Raw genomic sequence first — 14,891 nt, 5'->3', positions numbered from 1 at the left:
AGTAGTTTTAGCCCGTATCCAGTAGATACATTTGAAAATCTATTTGGAAACAGACTTAATTGCAAAGACGATGGAGTAGCTAAGAGTGATTCCTAATAATCTCAGATTATTATGCTGCCAGCATAAGTATAATGGAGATGGGTTTGATTCATACTGTTAAATTTTTTTTTAATTTATTTTTTTAATACTTACGATATGTGCCAAGGCTCAGCTTTATGGAATCAGTATGGGTCAGATCCATACTTGCTGCTTTCTGAAATTATTCTGAAAATGTTCTTCTCTCATATCACCCGGATTGCAAAACACGGTATTAAAAGTTTCACAAAATGGTGAGTAATGGAGTAAAGTGACTTTCCTGATCTTTGTAGACTTCATGGAGGGTGTAACTGGGAAGAACTGCATACCAGGATGCATTGAAGGACTTTTTTTTTTCCTTTTGATTTCCAGTTTATGGCACTCATGGTACTCTTTCTGATAAACCCAGACATATTGCTTCTATGCTGCAGACTTGGACCTTCCCTGTTGTTTTACCCACTGTAGTAATGGGTGAAGTTAAGAAATCTTGAAACTAGTTTTCAGATCAGAGGAAACTCCCAACTGTAAGGGTTACCCAAGGGTTTGGATAACCAAAGCTCTACTCTGCCAATCAGCAAATCCTCCTTTTGTTGCCTTCTAGCCTTGCTACTCTACTCAACAGAAAGATCTTCAGCTCTTAGCTTCTGAACATGAGGGAGGGAGACAGGGAGACAAGCTTATCTAGCACTTCTCTTTCTGTGTTTTCCATTGACTCTATTTACTCCTTTTCTAAGGAGGGTACTTGCATAATTTATCCTTTTGCTACTCTTAGCTGTCTTCTGGGAACCATCACATGATCCTTCACACATTTCACAGTTATCTGTGGAGATTGATTTTCTAGGCCTATTATCTTCCCTTGGAAGATACGGCCCGTTTGCCCACACTGTTGTTGAGCAACTCCAGGATCCAGAATATGTCTCTTAGTTTCTCCTCCTTGGAGTGCTGTGGTGTAGAGCTCATGTGCCCTAGGTACACTGGGGGTATTTTGCCATTCCACGTCATCCTTGCCATCAAAATTATCCATCGCTATCTAGGAAGTGCCCAGGGAAGAATTGTTAAGCAACTGCTAGGCAAAAGACCAATATTCAAACATTACAGAGAGTTTGATTTCCATTTCAGCAAAGATGGATAATATCACCCAGGCTAGTTTGTTTGTTCCTGATCTGCATAAATTTGGGCACCAAAAAGGTATGGTAACTACCACAGCAGAGCAGCAAGAAAGATACGTGCTGATGTGTGCTGCAATATGACAGGACCTTGCCCAGGTCAGCTTGCTGGCAAGACTAGCAATTAGTTTGCATAGTTTGCATTCCTTTCTTTTCACTGCTATTTATACAGTATTTTCCAAATATATGAAAGAAAAATAATAGAATTTGTTGATCTTTCTAATATAGTATACAAAAACTATGTTATGTACGATTCTTTCTCAGGGTTTCACCCAGTAACAGATAATTCTAAAAAGCTTTACTTGATATGTCTCAGTATGTTTCAGATAATTAGCTTTTTCTTAAATTACTGAGATGACTGAAGTGCAGAGTATAGAGGGACTTTGCATGAGATAGATAAAGGAGCTGAAATCCACATTCATGAGCTCTCGGTTGTGTTTCTCAGTATAGCTTTACCTGCCTTCTTGAGGAAGTGCCTGCCACCAATCCAATGACTGAAACTGCTGCTGTGACAATACTTTAAAGGTCTGTACAGAATAGCTGCATTCAGTCACCCACACTCACGCTCACTCCCTAGAGCTCTAAGGAAATCCCTTATTTATGTCCAACACCTTTGTTCCAGCAGCCTCAGGGATATAACCTCTGTGCTCTTGGTGCAGCAAATTAAGATGGTAAATTCCAGCAAGCCCCATCCCACCTCTTTACTCCCATCTAAAATCCATTGAAATGACCATGCGGCTTTCAGAAACCATTTTGATCGAGTACATCTGGAATAACCATGCTTGCTTCTTGCAAGTAAAACTCTTTTTTGCCACTTTTCTCAAACCAGCCAAGTGTACCTGGCAGTAGGTGCTCTGAATGTTTAGTAAATAGGCTGGATATTTTTTGTTATTCAGTTGTGCTTGGAAAAGATGAAGTGTTCTGTAGCCTGGAGAGTACATGTGCATGTGTACGTATGTATGTAGGTGAGACTGCTACTCTGAAGTTTTTACAAGGGTTGTTCTTCTAAGAAAGTCTTGCATGATATGAGCTAGAGTTGCCCTGTGCTGTGTGTGATTTTTGACCTTGCCCATCTTTTTAAAGGGCCACAGAAAAAGGGCAGATTGAGGAAAGAAACCTAACTTTGCAGTCTGAAGCATCGTACAGGTTTGTTCCACCAGTTCCCAGGGATGTGAAAGCAGGTGAAAAAATGTATGGGGCTGCATAGCAGACTGCATCCATGGTGTCATCCAACAGCTGTGCTGTGCTGTGCTGTGCTGTGTCTCCAGTGCTGCAGAGCTCAGAGATGATGTTTTGAGCCCACCTGAGAGCAAAACTTCCCCAGGAACCAAGGCTGCTTCCAAAGTAACGTCTGGATCTGTGCTGCTCAAGGCGTGGTGCCACTTCCAACCTCTGGGCTTCTGTTTCCTGTTCTGGTTTCAGGATAGGTTTCCATGAATGCAAACAAGAGGATCTGCTGATATTTTGGAGTCCATGAGCAGTACAGGGAGCTTACAGAAACATGCAGAGTCTTTGAGGGACAGCCTTTCATGGCCTGGTCCTGTTGGACCAAGGGAATGGCTTCCCCATTTAAAGTGTTGGGACTGCACGGAGGCAGCAGCTCCACCAGTGGAGGATTTACTTTACTACCAGGGCTTGATATTACGTGGGACTTGGCAGACAAGTGACAATGTGCGCTGGGAGGCAGAAAAATACTCAGAATAAAATCCTCAGGCAAGTGGTAGGCAGGCTGTCAAGCTGACTGAGTGAACCATAAAAAGAAGTGAGTAGGTGCCTGTTTCCAAACAGCAGTGCCGTATGAATGGCAGCACTCGGGGGAGCCTGTCACTGGGAGTAGAAAGGGCTGCGAGTGGAAAAGTGTCAGATGGAGGAAAATGGAGATGTATTAAAAATGCATAGAGGAAGGGCCCTGCTGCTCCTGGGGTCGTGCTGTAAAGGGTTAACCCTAACAGGGACGCCTGGGCCTGCCCAGCACAGAGGAGGAAGGCCACAGGGGCTTGGAGAGGCCTTTTCAGTGCTGCTGTTTTCTTTTTTTTTTTCTCTTTGCTGACAAAAGAATGAGGGATTTTTCAAAGGTATTAGGTAACAAGGCTCCAGACTACACTTCTTCATGCACCAGAGGGTTCATGTTACACAGTTACCTGAAGATAAGCCAGCACTTACATACATACCCTCTGTGTCTGCCTATCTCCTTGCAAAAATAGTCTTTGGTCTTAAAGTAGATTTTAAAGTTGTAAAATTTATCTGAGGGTTTTTTTTTTTCCTTTTATATCACTCAAAGCTTGCTTCTTTTTCTGTTTCTTGAGAAATGGTTTATTGAAAGAGTGATGTTGTATTTTCCAGCCTGCTGTCCTGAGACGTATAAAATCCAAGGGAGATCTGTGAAATTTAAAACCGTACCGCAGTCAGAAATTGAGAGGGAAAAAAAAAACACTCCAAAACCTTCTTATTATTTCATAGGTGTTTCTAAGCATGCTGGAAAACGCACTGAAAAAAAGATTAAGGATTTCAAATCTGCTTTGTCAAACGTATTTTCTTGGTTGGTGTCCTTCAAGATACTAGTTACAGGGCCATTAAGTGTACTGGAGGCTACTGAAGAAAACTGTTCCTTCTCCTGAAAAGCATCCTGTAGGTTTTAAAGGTCAGGGAATAAGGGCCCTGTCAGATCTTCTTTTCAAGTCACATAATGGTAAAGATGATATAAAAGGAACATCTACTTTAATCATGTTCACTTTTCTGTGAGGCAATACCATGGTTCCGTGTTAGAAGTAAGTACTGTGCATAGCTTATATAAACGATTATTTCCAGGCTGCTTATTAGAACATATATATGCCTAATGATGCAGAACAGGCCATTGAATGCTACCAGACTTGTAAAATAACCTAGCTTTTTTACCAATCTGATTATTTTCTCTTTCATATTAATGTGAATGTCGGGATTAAGTTATTAAAATATTCTGTGTTTTTTGTGTGTTTTTTTTTTTCTTTTCAGACCAGGGAAAACACAGTTTGCATGTAACATCACTAGACGATGCAGAATGTCTCCGATCTAAGGAGCTGCTTTCGACTCCGAACAGTCACACTCCTAACTCCAAGTCCACCCGCAACATCCCTCGAAGACATACAGTAGGTGGCCCTCGCAGTTCCAAAGAAATACTGGGAATGCAAACCTCGGAAATGGACAGAAAGAGAGAGGCTTTTCTTGAGCATCTGAAACAGAAATATCCCCATCATGCTACAGCAATAATGGGACACCAGGAGAGACTGAGAGATCAGGTATGAGAGTCAAATTCATGTCTTGCTTTTTGTTAAACAGTCCTTTTAACTTCTACAAGATTGAATGTTACTTCACCATAGAAGGTGAGAATGTAACAAAGCATAAACAGATTTTTTGTTTGATGTAGCTAGAATTCAGTTTCTCCCTTGAAATCTGAAGAAACAAAAATAATGATCAAACTTTAATATTACCTTGGAGTTGTTTGTTGAAACTGACATTTTTTAGGTGCTTTTCATTTTTTTGTAATATACAGGGAGAAAGGGATGAAGGTGAGACTCTTGATCTTAGTACATCGGTCTCCATCTACTTTTCACAGCTGAGGGGAAAATATGGAACAGCTGTTAACTTTTGTTACATTTTCAGTATTGGCACCACTGCCCAGGAGAAAAGAAAATAACTGAAGACCTTGTCTGTATGCTTTAGCTGGCTCTGTTACCCTTTCATTTGCTTTCTTTTCTATTTTTGAGTCTTTTAATACAGAGTGGATGTATCCACAGGTATCTGCCTCCTCCAGACTGTCTTGAGATCAACATCAGTCTGCCAGAAACCTACCTTTAGGTGGTTTGCCTTTTGCCTGCCTACAATTGCTTTTCAGCAGTGAGAAGTAGATTCAGGGTCAGAGAAGACGTGACATGTTGATGTATTTCTCCGAACAGGTGGAGGTTGCTGTCACACTGACCTGAATTCAGGGAATGCCAAGCAAGGGACTGTTCACAGCATGGCTCTGGTTTTGGGTGCAAAGTTAGAGTTTAATCTGTTAAACCTTACAGACAACCTACATTCTATTCCATAATACATTTTTTCAATAAACCAGCAGAATTTAGACTTAACTTTTAAAAATCACACACCCATTATTCTCAGTTTAACATATGATTGACAGCAAACCTGTTAAAAGTTTGGGTTTTTTTTTTCACCTAATATTTTGCAGGTATTTCAGCACTGGCAGCAAATTAATTGTAAGTAAGGAATAAAAACAGGTTGGCAAAATATTGTAGTCTGTTATGGGAGTGCTTACTGAATTCCTAGCTTCTTTTGAAGCCTTCCCAGCCTTTGGAGATCAGAACAGTTGTCACTCGGTACCTCCCCCTTACAACTCCTCTTTGACGGGGTCTCTAGAGATCCCAAGTGTTATCCCTGCTTAGAGCACAACTGCTAGAATCCATATGTACCCTGCTAAAATTGCTGTAAGACTTCAGCTCTAACAAGGATGATCTATTCTTTATTTTTAAAACAGCTTCCCTGCTTTCCTTTGAAAGTCTTGACACCCCCCCTTATCTCTTTCATGAACTTTAGTGACTGGGTGGAATGTGCTGGGTGGTGGATAAAGATAGCATACAAATTAAATAAAGGGGGTGGGGGTTGAAATTCGGAGATTAGATCTTCTGGAGTCATGTAAATATTTAGTTCCAGTGTTGCAGACACTGCAAACCCAGTTTGAACAGCCTACAGCATTACACCCTACACATTTTGTAATTTGATCCTTTTCTGAAGGCAATAAATTACAGAAGGAATGCAGTAACTGTTCCTGCTATTTGTTTAAAATGTGTCGTCCTTGCTAATTTATTGAGGGTAAAATTATGTGAATGTCTCCCGCTTCTATTTTTTTGATGATTGGATGTATGTAGGGTATGTAATAAGTGTGAGTTTTAAAACAAAATTACTTTAAAATTACCATTAGAGCATCAGACTATCTTTCTTGGGCATGGGAAAGACTGAAGACTCCATCCATTCAGCATAACTTAAAAAAAACACTGTAAACTGAACTGAAGCCACATTAAAAACACAAATAAATTTATCCAGTTGATACTAAGAAATTTGCATAGTTGAAATGTGTCGAGTGTCTGACTCATCAGATACCGTAACAGATTGTTATGGTCATGGCTTTGCAGCTCAGAGGTTTTTTTCTTACCATTTGTGTCTATGCTTGCACACCTGTGTGTCTGTGTATGTGAGTACAGATAGGAATGTGTATACAAATATATGCATATATGAATGTATAATGCAGTCTTACTTAGCAGTTTTGTGAAACAAAACATAATGTAATTTTGCTTTTAAGAGTGTGCATGTGTTTATAGCGTAGAGACTTCCTAATTTCCCTGTATGTGCATAGCAGTGGTATAGAAGACACAAACTGCATACACGTAGTAAATATGCATGTGTAACGTACATACGTCACATACAAAATCGGTGAGATATGTGGGAGGCCATGAATTTAAATGTCACTGTTAAAAATAATCTTCTAGGCTGCTTTGCTCCCTTCTTGTTTCTCAGCTGCCCCAGTATCTGGCATCATTATCCATGGTGGGAATTTCCCCACTGTGAGAGATCTATCGGGGTAGTAGCCAACACTACACTATTTTCTAATCTCTGTGTCAAACAGTGCAGCTGGAACATGAAACATCCCAGTATTTACAGTCAAGAGATTGTCCCTTGGATATCATGTCGTTTGTCTTCCAGGTTGCTCTAAACCCTGACAAGTCCATAACCAACAAAAATGGGCCAGAAAATCAAGATTGGTAATTGTTTCATTTTTGTGGGCTTTCTTCTCAGGTCAGTTTCAACCATCGTATCTGAGTATAGCAAACTGACCCCTGGTTTGTAGCAAGCAAACATTAGGAAAAAAAATGTGTTTGATGTTGTCAGGTCATATTGTATCACCTCTGCCAGCAAGGTCAGCTCTGAACATTGTACGTATCTTACACTACGTATTAATGGTTTCCCCCAAGCTTCATTTATTCAGATAAATCCCTCCCTGGATGTCCCTCCTTGGGACCCATTTCTACTCTGATAACCTACCACAAATCAACAGTACAATCACAGCCAGGTAAAATGTCAGCGAGGATTAGTAATGGTTAGCTAATGTGGTGACCTGAAACCTCCCAGCTGTGCACACAGATCGTCTCTCCACCACCCCACAGGTTTGCCATCCTGCGTGTGGTATCCTATTCTGGAAGGAAAAGCTCGTGGAGACAAGGGCTGCCTTTATTTGTGGAAGGGCCCTGGGATATGGCTGCAAGTCAAATCACCTACCGCTGTGCAGCAAACCAGGGGCTTCCCCCCAGCCCAGTGGCTTTTCTTCACACCGTGCTTTGTCCCCTTGCAAGTGAACCCCATGGCTAGGCACCAAAGCACCCTCCACCTGCACGCCTGAAGAGAAGAGGAACAAAATCCTTTTATTTGTATAGGTAATGCAAGCTTTGGCAATAGCTTCGGACACCGCGCATCTGCCAGGTCTGCCTGATCTGTGTTGATGAAAGCAAGGCACTGACATAATCTCCAGGAAAGTTAGAAAGAAAAAAAATAATAAGAGAAAGAGAAAGGTGGTCCTGTGAAGTTTGAGCTAGGGTGGATGGTCTGCTGCTGCGCTCGGGCAGGCTGTGGTCACCCACCCAGGTGGGGTGAGCCCGGTCATCCCAGGAGAGGGCCGAACAAGTGCAAGAGCTGGGCCAGAAGCTCTGGGGATGAAAAAGAGTTTGCGATTAAGAGGTTAAAAATGCTAACCTTGCCATGGGAGGGGGGTAATCCCTGCGGTGAACCTGTTTTACAAGTCACCTCGGTAAGGAAAAAAAAACCTTTCTGAGGGGCAGAGAGCAAAACCGAGCGTGGAGAAGTTTTTCCGAGCCAGAGCTTTTGAGCGTGCCTTTAGAAAAGGAGCTGGAAGATGTTTGCCGCGGATTTCTTTTGTTGTTGTTTAACCAAGGAAACACACTGTGGGATGAGGAAGGGTTGTGAACAACTCAGCCTCTCAGCCAGGGTTCTGTGAAGTACAGATTTACAGGCAAACAAAATCAGATTTCCGTCAATTTGAAAAAAAAGAGGGGGAAAAACCCAACAACCAAACCCTTCTGGTACGTGCGCAATGCCGAGTGCCTAGAAAATGGTGGTTGGTTTGTTGTTTTTTTTTTTTTGTTTTTTTTGTTGCATTCAGTTAGGTCTGAACATGACAGGTAACTCTGGCATCTGGGCAGGTGTGGTTAAGGTTTCCGTGGAGATTCATGATGTCATGCTTGATAGAGCATGTCAAGGCAGCTAATTTCACATGTAGATGTTCAAAAAGTCCCATAGGCCAGGAGTGAGCTTTATGCAAATACCAAAGTTACGCTGCAAAAGGGTGAAAGAAAATACGGCTTTGAGATGGAGTGCCTCTTACCTGGCAGCTTCCAAGGATTATTACAGACTTCATCGTAAATTCAAACTTTTGGAAGTAAAGGAGGAGGATATCTGACCGTCTCCCTGGCCTCACCTGTGGGATCTCACATTTCGGTAAATAAGTCTTTTCTTTCTCTGCCCCCACTGTAAAAAAGGCTTTTGAAATCGTGGAGTTTGCTTCACCACGTTGCTCCTCCTGGCAGCAGGGCTGAGTCAATAAAGCAACTTTTCTGGCACGGCACGTTCCCTTTTCTCTTTCGAAAATGAGTTCTTTATTGAATGAACTGAGAATTCGGAATTATTTGAGAGGTATTGTAATGTATTATGTTGATTATGTGAATCATGCTGCAAAAATGTCCTAGGTAGTGTTTTGGAGGAGAAACTAAGAATTGAGACACTGTATTTATTTGTAGATTATTGCCAGATGTCTCTCCTTTAACTGTTAAAATAGAATCCTAAAATTACAACAGCTTTTATTCCAGCATTTGAGGTCTGTAAAAAATACTGAGGGTTTTTAAAGTTTGTTTATTTATTTATTTTTATAGATCATAGTATCACTTGGTCAAACTGAGTATATGTTTTGATATCCTAGGGTAAATCTGAAGCATTTCTCAATAGATTGTTCTTGGGCAAAAGTACAACTTGTAAAGGGCAAGCATATTTCAAGGTAAAAGTCTAGCAATAGAAATTTTTATAGCTAAAAAACAAAAGTTTATATGGACAAAAGGTGATATTATCAGTTCCCCTAGAGAGAGAGTAAAGTCCCCGTGTTCTTTAGTAACCACTTTTGTGCTTACATCGACCTAGACGGATGAAGTAAACATCAGTACCTGAGGGGTAGCCCCCCCATTGACGTTGCTGTGCTATAACGTGAAGCAGGTTTAGTTTTCTTGGTCCAAATCACTCAGTTTGGAAGGGGTTAGGTTTAGGTGGGAGAGCGTGGGGGGTGGCAGTCACTAATGTCCAAGATTCAGAAGGTGAACAGAGAAAAATCGTAGGTTCTGCCTAAAGGCACCTGAGAAATGTAAACTTGAAAGAAACTTCAGTTCGGTGTAAATCCTCAGTAGATTTAGTGAGTAAGAAGGCTGCAGAATATTGTAAACACATTATCTAATTCCAGGTGAAAAAACAGTGTATAAAGAATTTCTGACATTCTGCATTGCTTGATCAGGGAAGGTAAAATAAACTTTCTCAGAACCTGTATTGATTATTAAAAATAATGTATTTGAAAGGAGTACAAAGTGAAGAAATCACTAACTAGGGCTTTTTTTTCTCTTTTTTTTTTCTCATGGCTCTTTTGCTTTCACACCCCTAGATTATATCTTGAAACCAAGCCAGTAATGGGAATATTATAGAATTAATTTCAATTTAACCTTTCTGTAGAAGCCTGAGTGTTAATTATTTAGTACTAGAGTATGTACAAATGACAACTTATCAAATGAACTGGCATATTTGCCATTCATTACATTAATGGTGGTTGATGCCATGGAATATGGCAGGGATAAATTGATTTAGTGTTAATATTTTGTGAATACTTACCTGGTCTGTACTGATAAAGTTAAGAAATGACATTTGATTTTAAGATGTACCTCATATTTCTGAAGAATGTGATTTTAATCTAGATATATGTTTCTGCTGATTTTTATTGATAAGAAAGTCCATTTCATTGGATTATGGGTTCTCATACTACCTTGCATAATGGGTTATCCAAAAATGCCTATTTTTGTCTGAGAGGGCAGTGCTGTACAGCCAGCATAGGGTGTAGGCTTTTTTTTTTTTTTTTTTTTTTTCAGTAAGTTGTTTCAGGAGATTTCTGTGAATTCCCACCTCTTCTCTGCAGAAGGGTTACTACCTCGCTTCTCAGATGAGAAGGTGATTCCTCCTCCTCCCCAGTTAGTCGTTGTAAGCCCCACAGAGCGTGTTTAGGAATGGGGGACCCTCCCCAGCATCTGCACGTGTCCCCTGTCTCATGTACCATCTGGTGCAACAATTTACTGCTTTCCAGTGCCTCAGTGGTAAGGGCAACTGCTCCTTCTTACATTGTTAAAAGCGCTTCTAAGTAAAGCCATGAAAATGAACATAGGAAACATGATTGCAAGCTTAAATCTCTGTTGGAATCCAAGCCCTTAGCTTTTGTTTATGGAAGGACATGAGATGACATGTCCATTTGTTTTGAGTTGAAACATGCTCTTTAGCCCCCAGATAATGCTGTGATTGCGAGATACTTATAAATAGCTAGATAGATAAATGAACAAAGGGCTGGTTCAGTAGGGTTTACTTTGTATTCACTATAAGTGAAAATGGTTGAGGAGGACAAATGTTCCTAGTAGAATGGCTCAGTGGAAAGTCTTTCAACTTTGTATTTTAAAAAAGTAAAGCAAAAGTATATATTAAACTACTAGCCCTAAGGTATCTCTTGCAATAAGTGGAGTTTAACTAGAATAATAATACTCGCTTTGATAAACATAAGTTCCTTCGTTTATATCAATCAGTTAAAAGTAATAAAAAAGCTGTTCTTTAAAAAAACAAACAAACAAAGCAAAGCTGCAAAAAGGCTAATAAAACAATTCCTTTTTTTCTTCCCTCCCTCCCCCCATGCAAATCACACACCGGAGCAGTTACTTTGCCCCAACAGGATCAGTAGCTTTTTTTCTGTGGCAACGCCTCTGTATTTTAAGTAACGCATATTGTTTGTAACTCAGAAGTCCAACGTGGTTGTTCATATGCTTACCTTTGTTCGTGTAAGTTTTGTACATATATTTTTCTAACCTAATCTTATGACAAAGTATTTTTAGAATCCTTTGTATCCGGCTGACTGAATAAAAGCATGCAGTGAGCTTCTTTTAGTAGTTAGATCTAGATCCAATAAAGAATTTAGGACTTAGTTCTCTGTTAAAGCAAAATTCAGGCAGCTTCATTGAAGAGTTACCCATGGAAACCTCTCCCAGTTATTGCAGACACCTGAGATTCCTTAGGTTTCAGAAACTTAAGCTTTTCTGGCAAAAAAATAAAATCCAGAGGTGTTTATAGATGTGTTTTTGCACATACTCAGTTCAGTCCTGGTGCTTTCTGAACTGCTTCTGTAGGTAACTGCCAAGTGCGCAGAAACAGGCAGCAGAGCCTCGTTCACTGGATGTGGTCAGCGCAGGACTAACTCCTTCAGTGGCGGTGGATGGGGGAACCCACGTCCTGCACAGGGGCCTGGCAGTGACCACCACGGTGGGAGAGGCACCTCCTGCCTCCCCTGACCCCTTGCCTGAGACCCTTATTCCTCTGGGAAGGCTTGGAAGAATTTGGGATAGGCAAACCCTGCATTTTCCCTTTGAAGTCGAGCCCCTGGGCAATGACGTCTTACAGGGCTCAGTCTCAATAGCTGTGTGGTTAGCTCCCCTGGCCAGCTGCTGAATAAACCTCATTACCGGGCTGCAGAATTGAGCTTCATGCTCTCCCTGGCCGTGAGGACCTTGTGCTCCTTTCTCCTTGATGGCAAAGCTTCAGGAGGCAGTGGTGGAGAAGCCGTGGCCCTGTGCGGCGGAAGCCTGCTTATTAAGGCCTACTGCCCAGAGGTGGAGACGAGGCTGTTGAGCTTCCCTCAGGCTGAGGCAACCAGCAAGTCCAATCTGCTCCTTTACATATCCTGCAGAGGTGGAGCAGTGTGTGAATGGTTCTTTGCCACTGCTTCCTTTTCCAGCTCTGCTTTTTAACCAAAGCACCCGAGGTTGCTGTATTTTGTGCCCAGCTCAGAGAGGAATGGCACTGGAGACATCCTCAAGAGTGCTATTCTACACAGGGTTCGTCAGCAACCCCCAAGTTAATTTCAAGCCACTAATTTGCTTACAAGAGCACCAGAAGTTAGTGGTGGAAGAGAAGGTGCAGACATTTTAGGCCATGCTGTTACTGAGCTGCTGTCTCTCTCCTGCGTTGTTCTGGAAGTGTTACGGGAGGTATCGGGATCACTCATTTGGTGGATGAGGAGACTCGCAGACAGGTGAAGGTGTTTCATGAGGGCAACAGGCCATGAGGGTGGTAGAGCTGAGGTTACAGTGTAGGTTCCCTCGTCCTTGGTCAGGACTTCCTTCTGTGGCCTGTGATCAGCTTCAATGTTTATATGAATATTTATTGTGTCCCAGGACTACTTCCTTGCAAATGGTTATGGATGTGCTTTGGCTGTTGTCTTTGCAGCTGAATAGACCTATTAGCTTCCCACTGGAAACATTTTTGTGCTCTTTGCACGTTGTCACTTGGGAGGGGAGCACGTATTTATGTCAGTCATTAGCAAAGTAAATGCACCTCTGGACCATTGCTGCTGCATTACAGCATTTTTCAGTTGATTTTCTAACAGAGGCAGATTCCACTGAAGTCACCTGATTAACTTGCTTGGTTTAACCATAATCCCTGTGATTTAAATCTCTTTTCTGGGCTCAAATCAGAGAACAAGAGTAAATAAGACAAGAAAGTCTCTTATGAACATTCCAATTTCCTCTCTCTGCTGGTGAGTTGAGTACACCGGGAGAAAAAGTGCTACAGTTAAAATTGCAGCCAGCACCTGTGGCTCTGACAACATCCACTGAGGTGTATTTTTAACATTCAGTAAAGTTGTGCCAGTCCAGTAAATTCAGAATCAGGTGGTGTTAAATTTTGTATCTTGAGACATCAAGCCAACAGAGGGACTTTTGTTGGGTGAGATTTGTTTTTTGAGTCCTTGTTTTGAAGGGTCCTTTTTTGTTTGTTTGTTTTTGCCTATTAGTTAGTACTTTTTGTACTGTTGTATTTTATGGGGTCTCTTGCGCTATGGATTGTAATGATTCCGTGCATTCACATGAAAATTGCTGTGCTAGTTAGCACTGAGCATTGTCATTTGTTTAAGTTTAGGTTTTCATTGTTTGGTTAGTACAATCACTTAAAAGAAAAGAAAAATACCTACAAAAATTAGCTATTAAAGAGAGGAATAGAGAAGCTATTCTGTTGGGTCATATCTGAAAACCACAGAGACCAATGATGTATTTTTGTTTGTGGCTTCTGCCATGGGTTCTTGAGGAGGGTCTTAACAATTTCTCAGGAGGTGGATGGTGGATAATCAGCTGTGCACGTCACACACATTCTCTTCCTTAGTAGTTATAGATTATTTTGTCCCACAGCTTGAGATTTATCTTTAGAAATGTTATTCAAGTTAGTCGTTAGACTGGATCTTCTTGATACCTGTGTGAATGTCCAGTCCTGATTCATACTGCTAAGTTTTTGACTTTATTATGTCTAATGACAGTAAATTCCAGAGCTCAACTGAGAAATTTTAAGAATATTTTAACCTTTTATAGTTTTCAACTTCTCACATTTACATTTAGTAGACAGTTTCCATGCTCTTCACATTGATTGAATTCAACATAGAAAAATTAATTGTAATTCAATCAGTTAAATATTTTTTCAGTCTGTAGGGAAGAGGTCTGTCTTCTAAGGAAAGAGAAACCTGAGGAAGGCAGCAAGGGAAAGAAGTAAACAGTGAGAAACCAGAGTTAAAACATTTTTTTTATCTTGGAAAGAAGCTGAGTGATTTTAAATTTTACTTGATATGTTCACTTCCAGAGACACTTACTGCTAGATGAACAAGCAGAAGGCTTTTTCAGTTTGCTCCTATTTTGTGAGTATGTGGGTGTCTAAAGTCTGGAAACAAACTTGTTTCAAACAAAAATGTCTATGTATGAGCTTTGGGCTTTCTTCCACTGTGCTTTGAAAGCATAATTTTAGCTGCCTTTATTCATTTGTAGCCCTATTTTTAGTAACACAAAATACCATACATCAGACTCCTGTAATTAGTAATAAATTACTCACAGAAGGAACAAATATTTGACTTTGATTAGAATAAGTAAGAAGAAATGTCATTTATTTCCCATTGGCTGAATAAATAATTGAATGGCATTGGTTGGTTGATTTAAATAAAAGTAAATAGTGTTTGGAAGCAAGAAGAATTCTTTAGCAAACTTAGAAAAATAATTAAAAACATACAGGTAACATAAACACTTCCATTAAAATGTGTGCCTGAAAAACTAGGATATTTATAAAAATCCTTGTTTTGATTTTGTTTTGATTTCCTTTTTTTTTTTTTTTAAGGAAAAGCTGTTTGATTTCCTATTTTTTTAATAAAAAACAACCATTTCAGTAAATTATTTTTTTTGTTGTTGTTATTTTTCTCTTTCAAAGTGTTTAGAAAGCACACACCAAAATCACACA

The 14,891-nt window shown here is 40.4% G+C and overlaps 1 protein-coding gene across 23 annotated transcripts in view; it reads left to right on the top strand.

The window, feature by feature from the left end:
- The window catches only part of KIAA1217 (KIAA1217 ortholog), a 363,381-nt gene that overhangs the window by 183,223 nt on the left and 165,267 nt on the right, over window positions 1-14,891 (top strand). For 21 of the 23 annotated variants that reach the window (XR_010829110.1, XM_066991591.1, XM_066991590.1 and 18 more), the window contains one exon: window positions 4,233-4,516. Coding sequence is in view for 20 of the 23 variants with exons in the window: in XM_066991591.1 (XP_066847692.1) it covers window positions 4,233-4,516 (284 nt within the window). In the remaining 3 variants the exon portion in view is untranslated. Of the gene's footprint in view, window positions 1-4,232; window positions 4,517-8,106; window positions 8,781-14,891 lie in introns of those variants that run through there. The other 2 variants (XM_048048515.2, XM_048048514.2) reach the window with 2 other exon arrangements.

This window comes from Anser cygnoides, chromosome 2 (assembly GCF_040182565.1).
Source record: "Anser cygnoides isolate HZ-2024a breed goose chromosome 2, Taihu_goose_T2T_genome, whole genome shotgun sequence".
NCBI lineage: Eukaryota > Metazoa > Chordata > Aves > Anseriformes > Anatidae > Anser > Anser cygnoides.
This window is presented reverse-complemented; position numbering and strand designations above follow the sequence as displayed.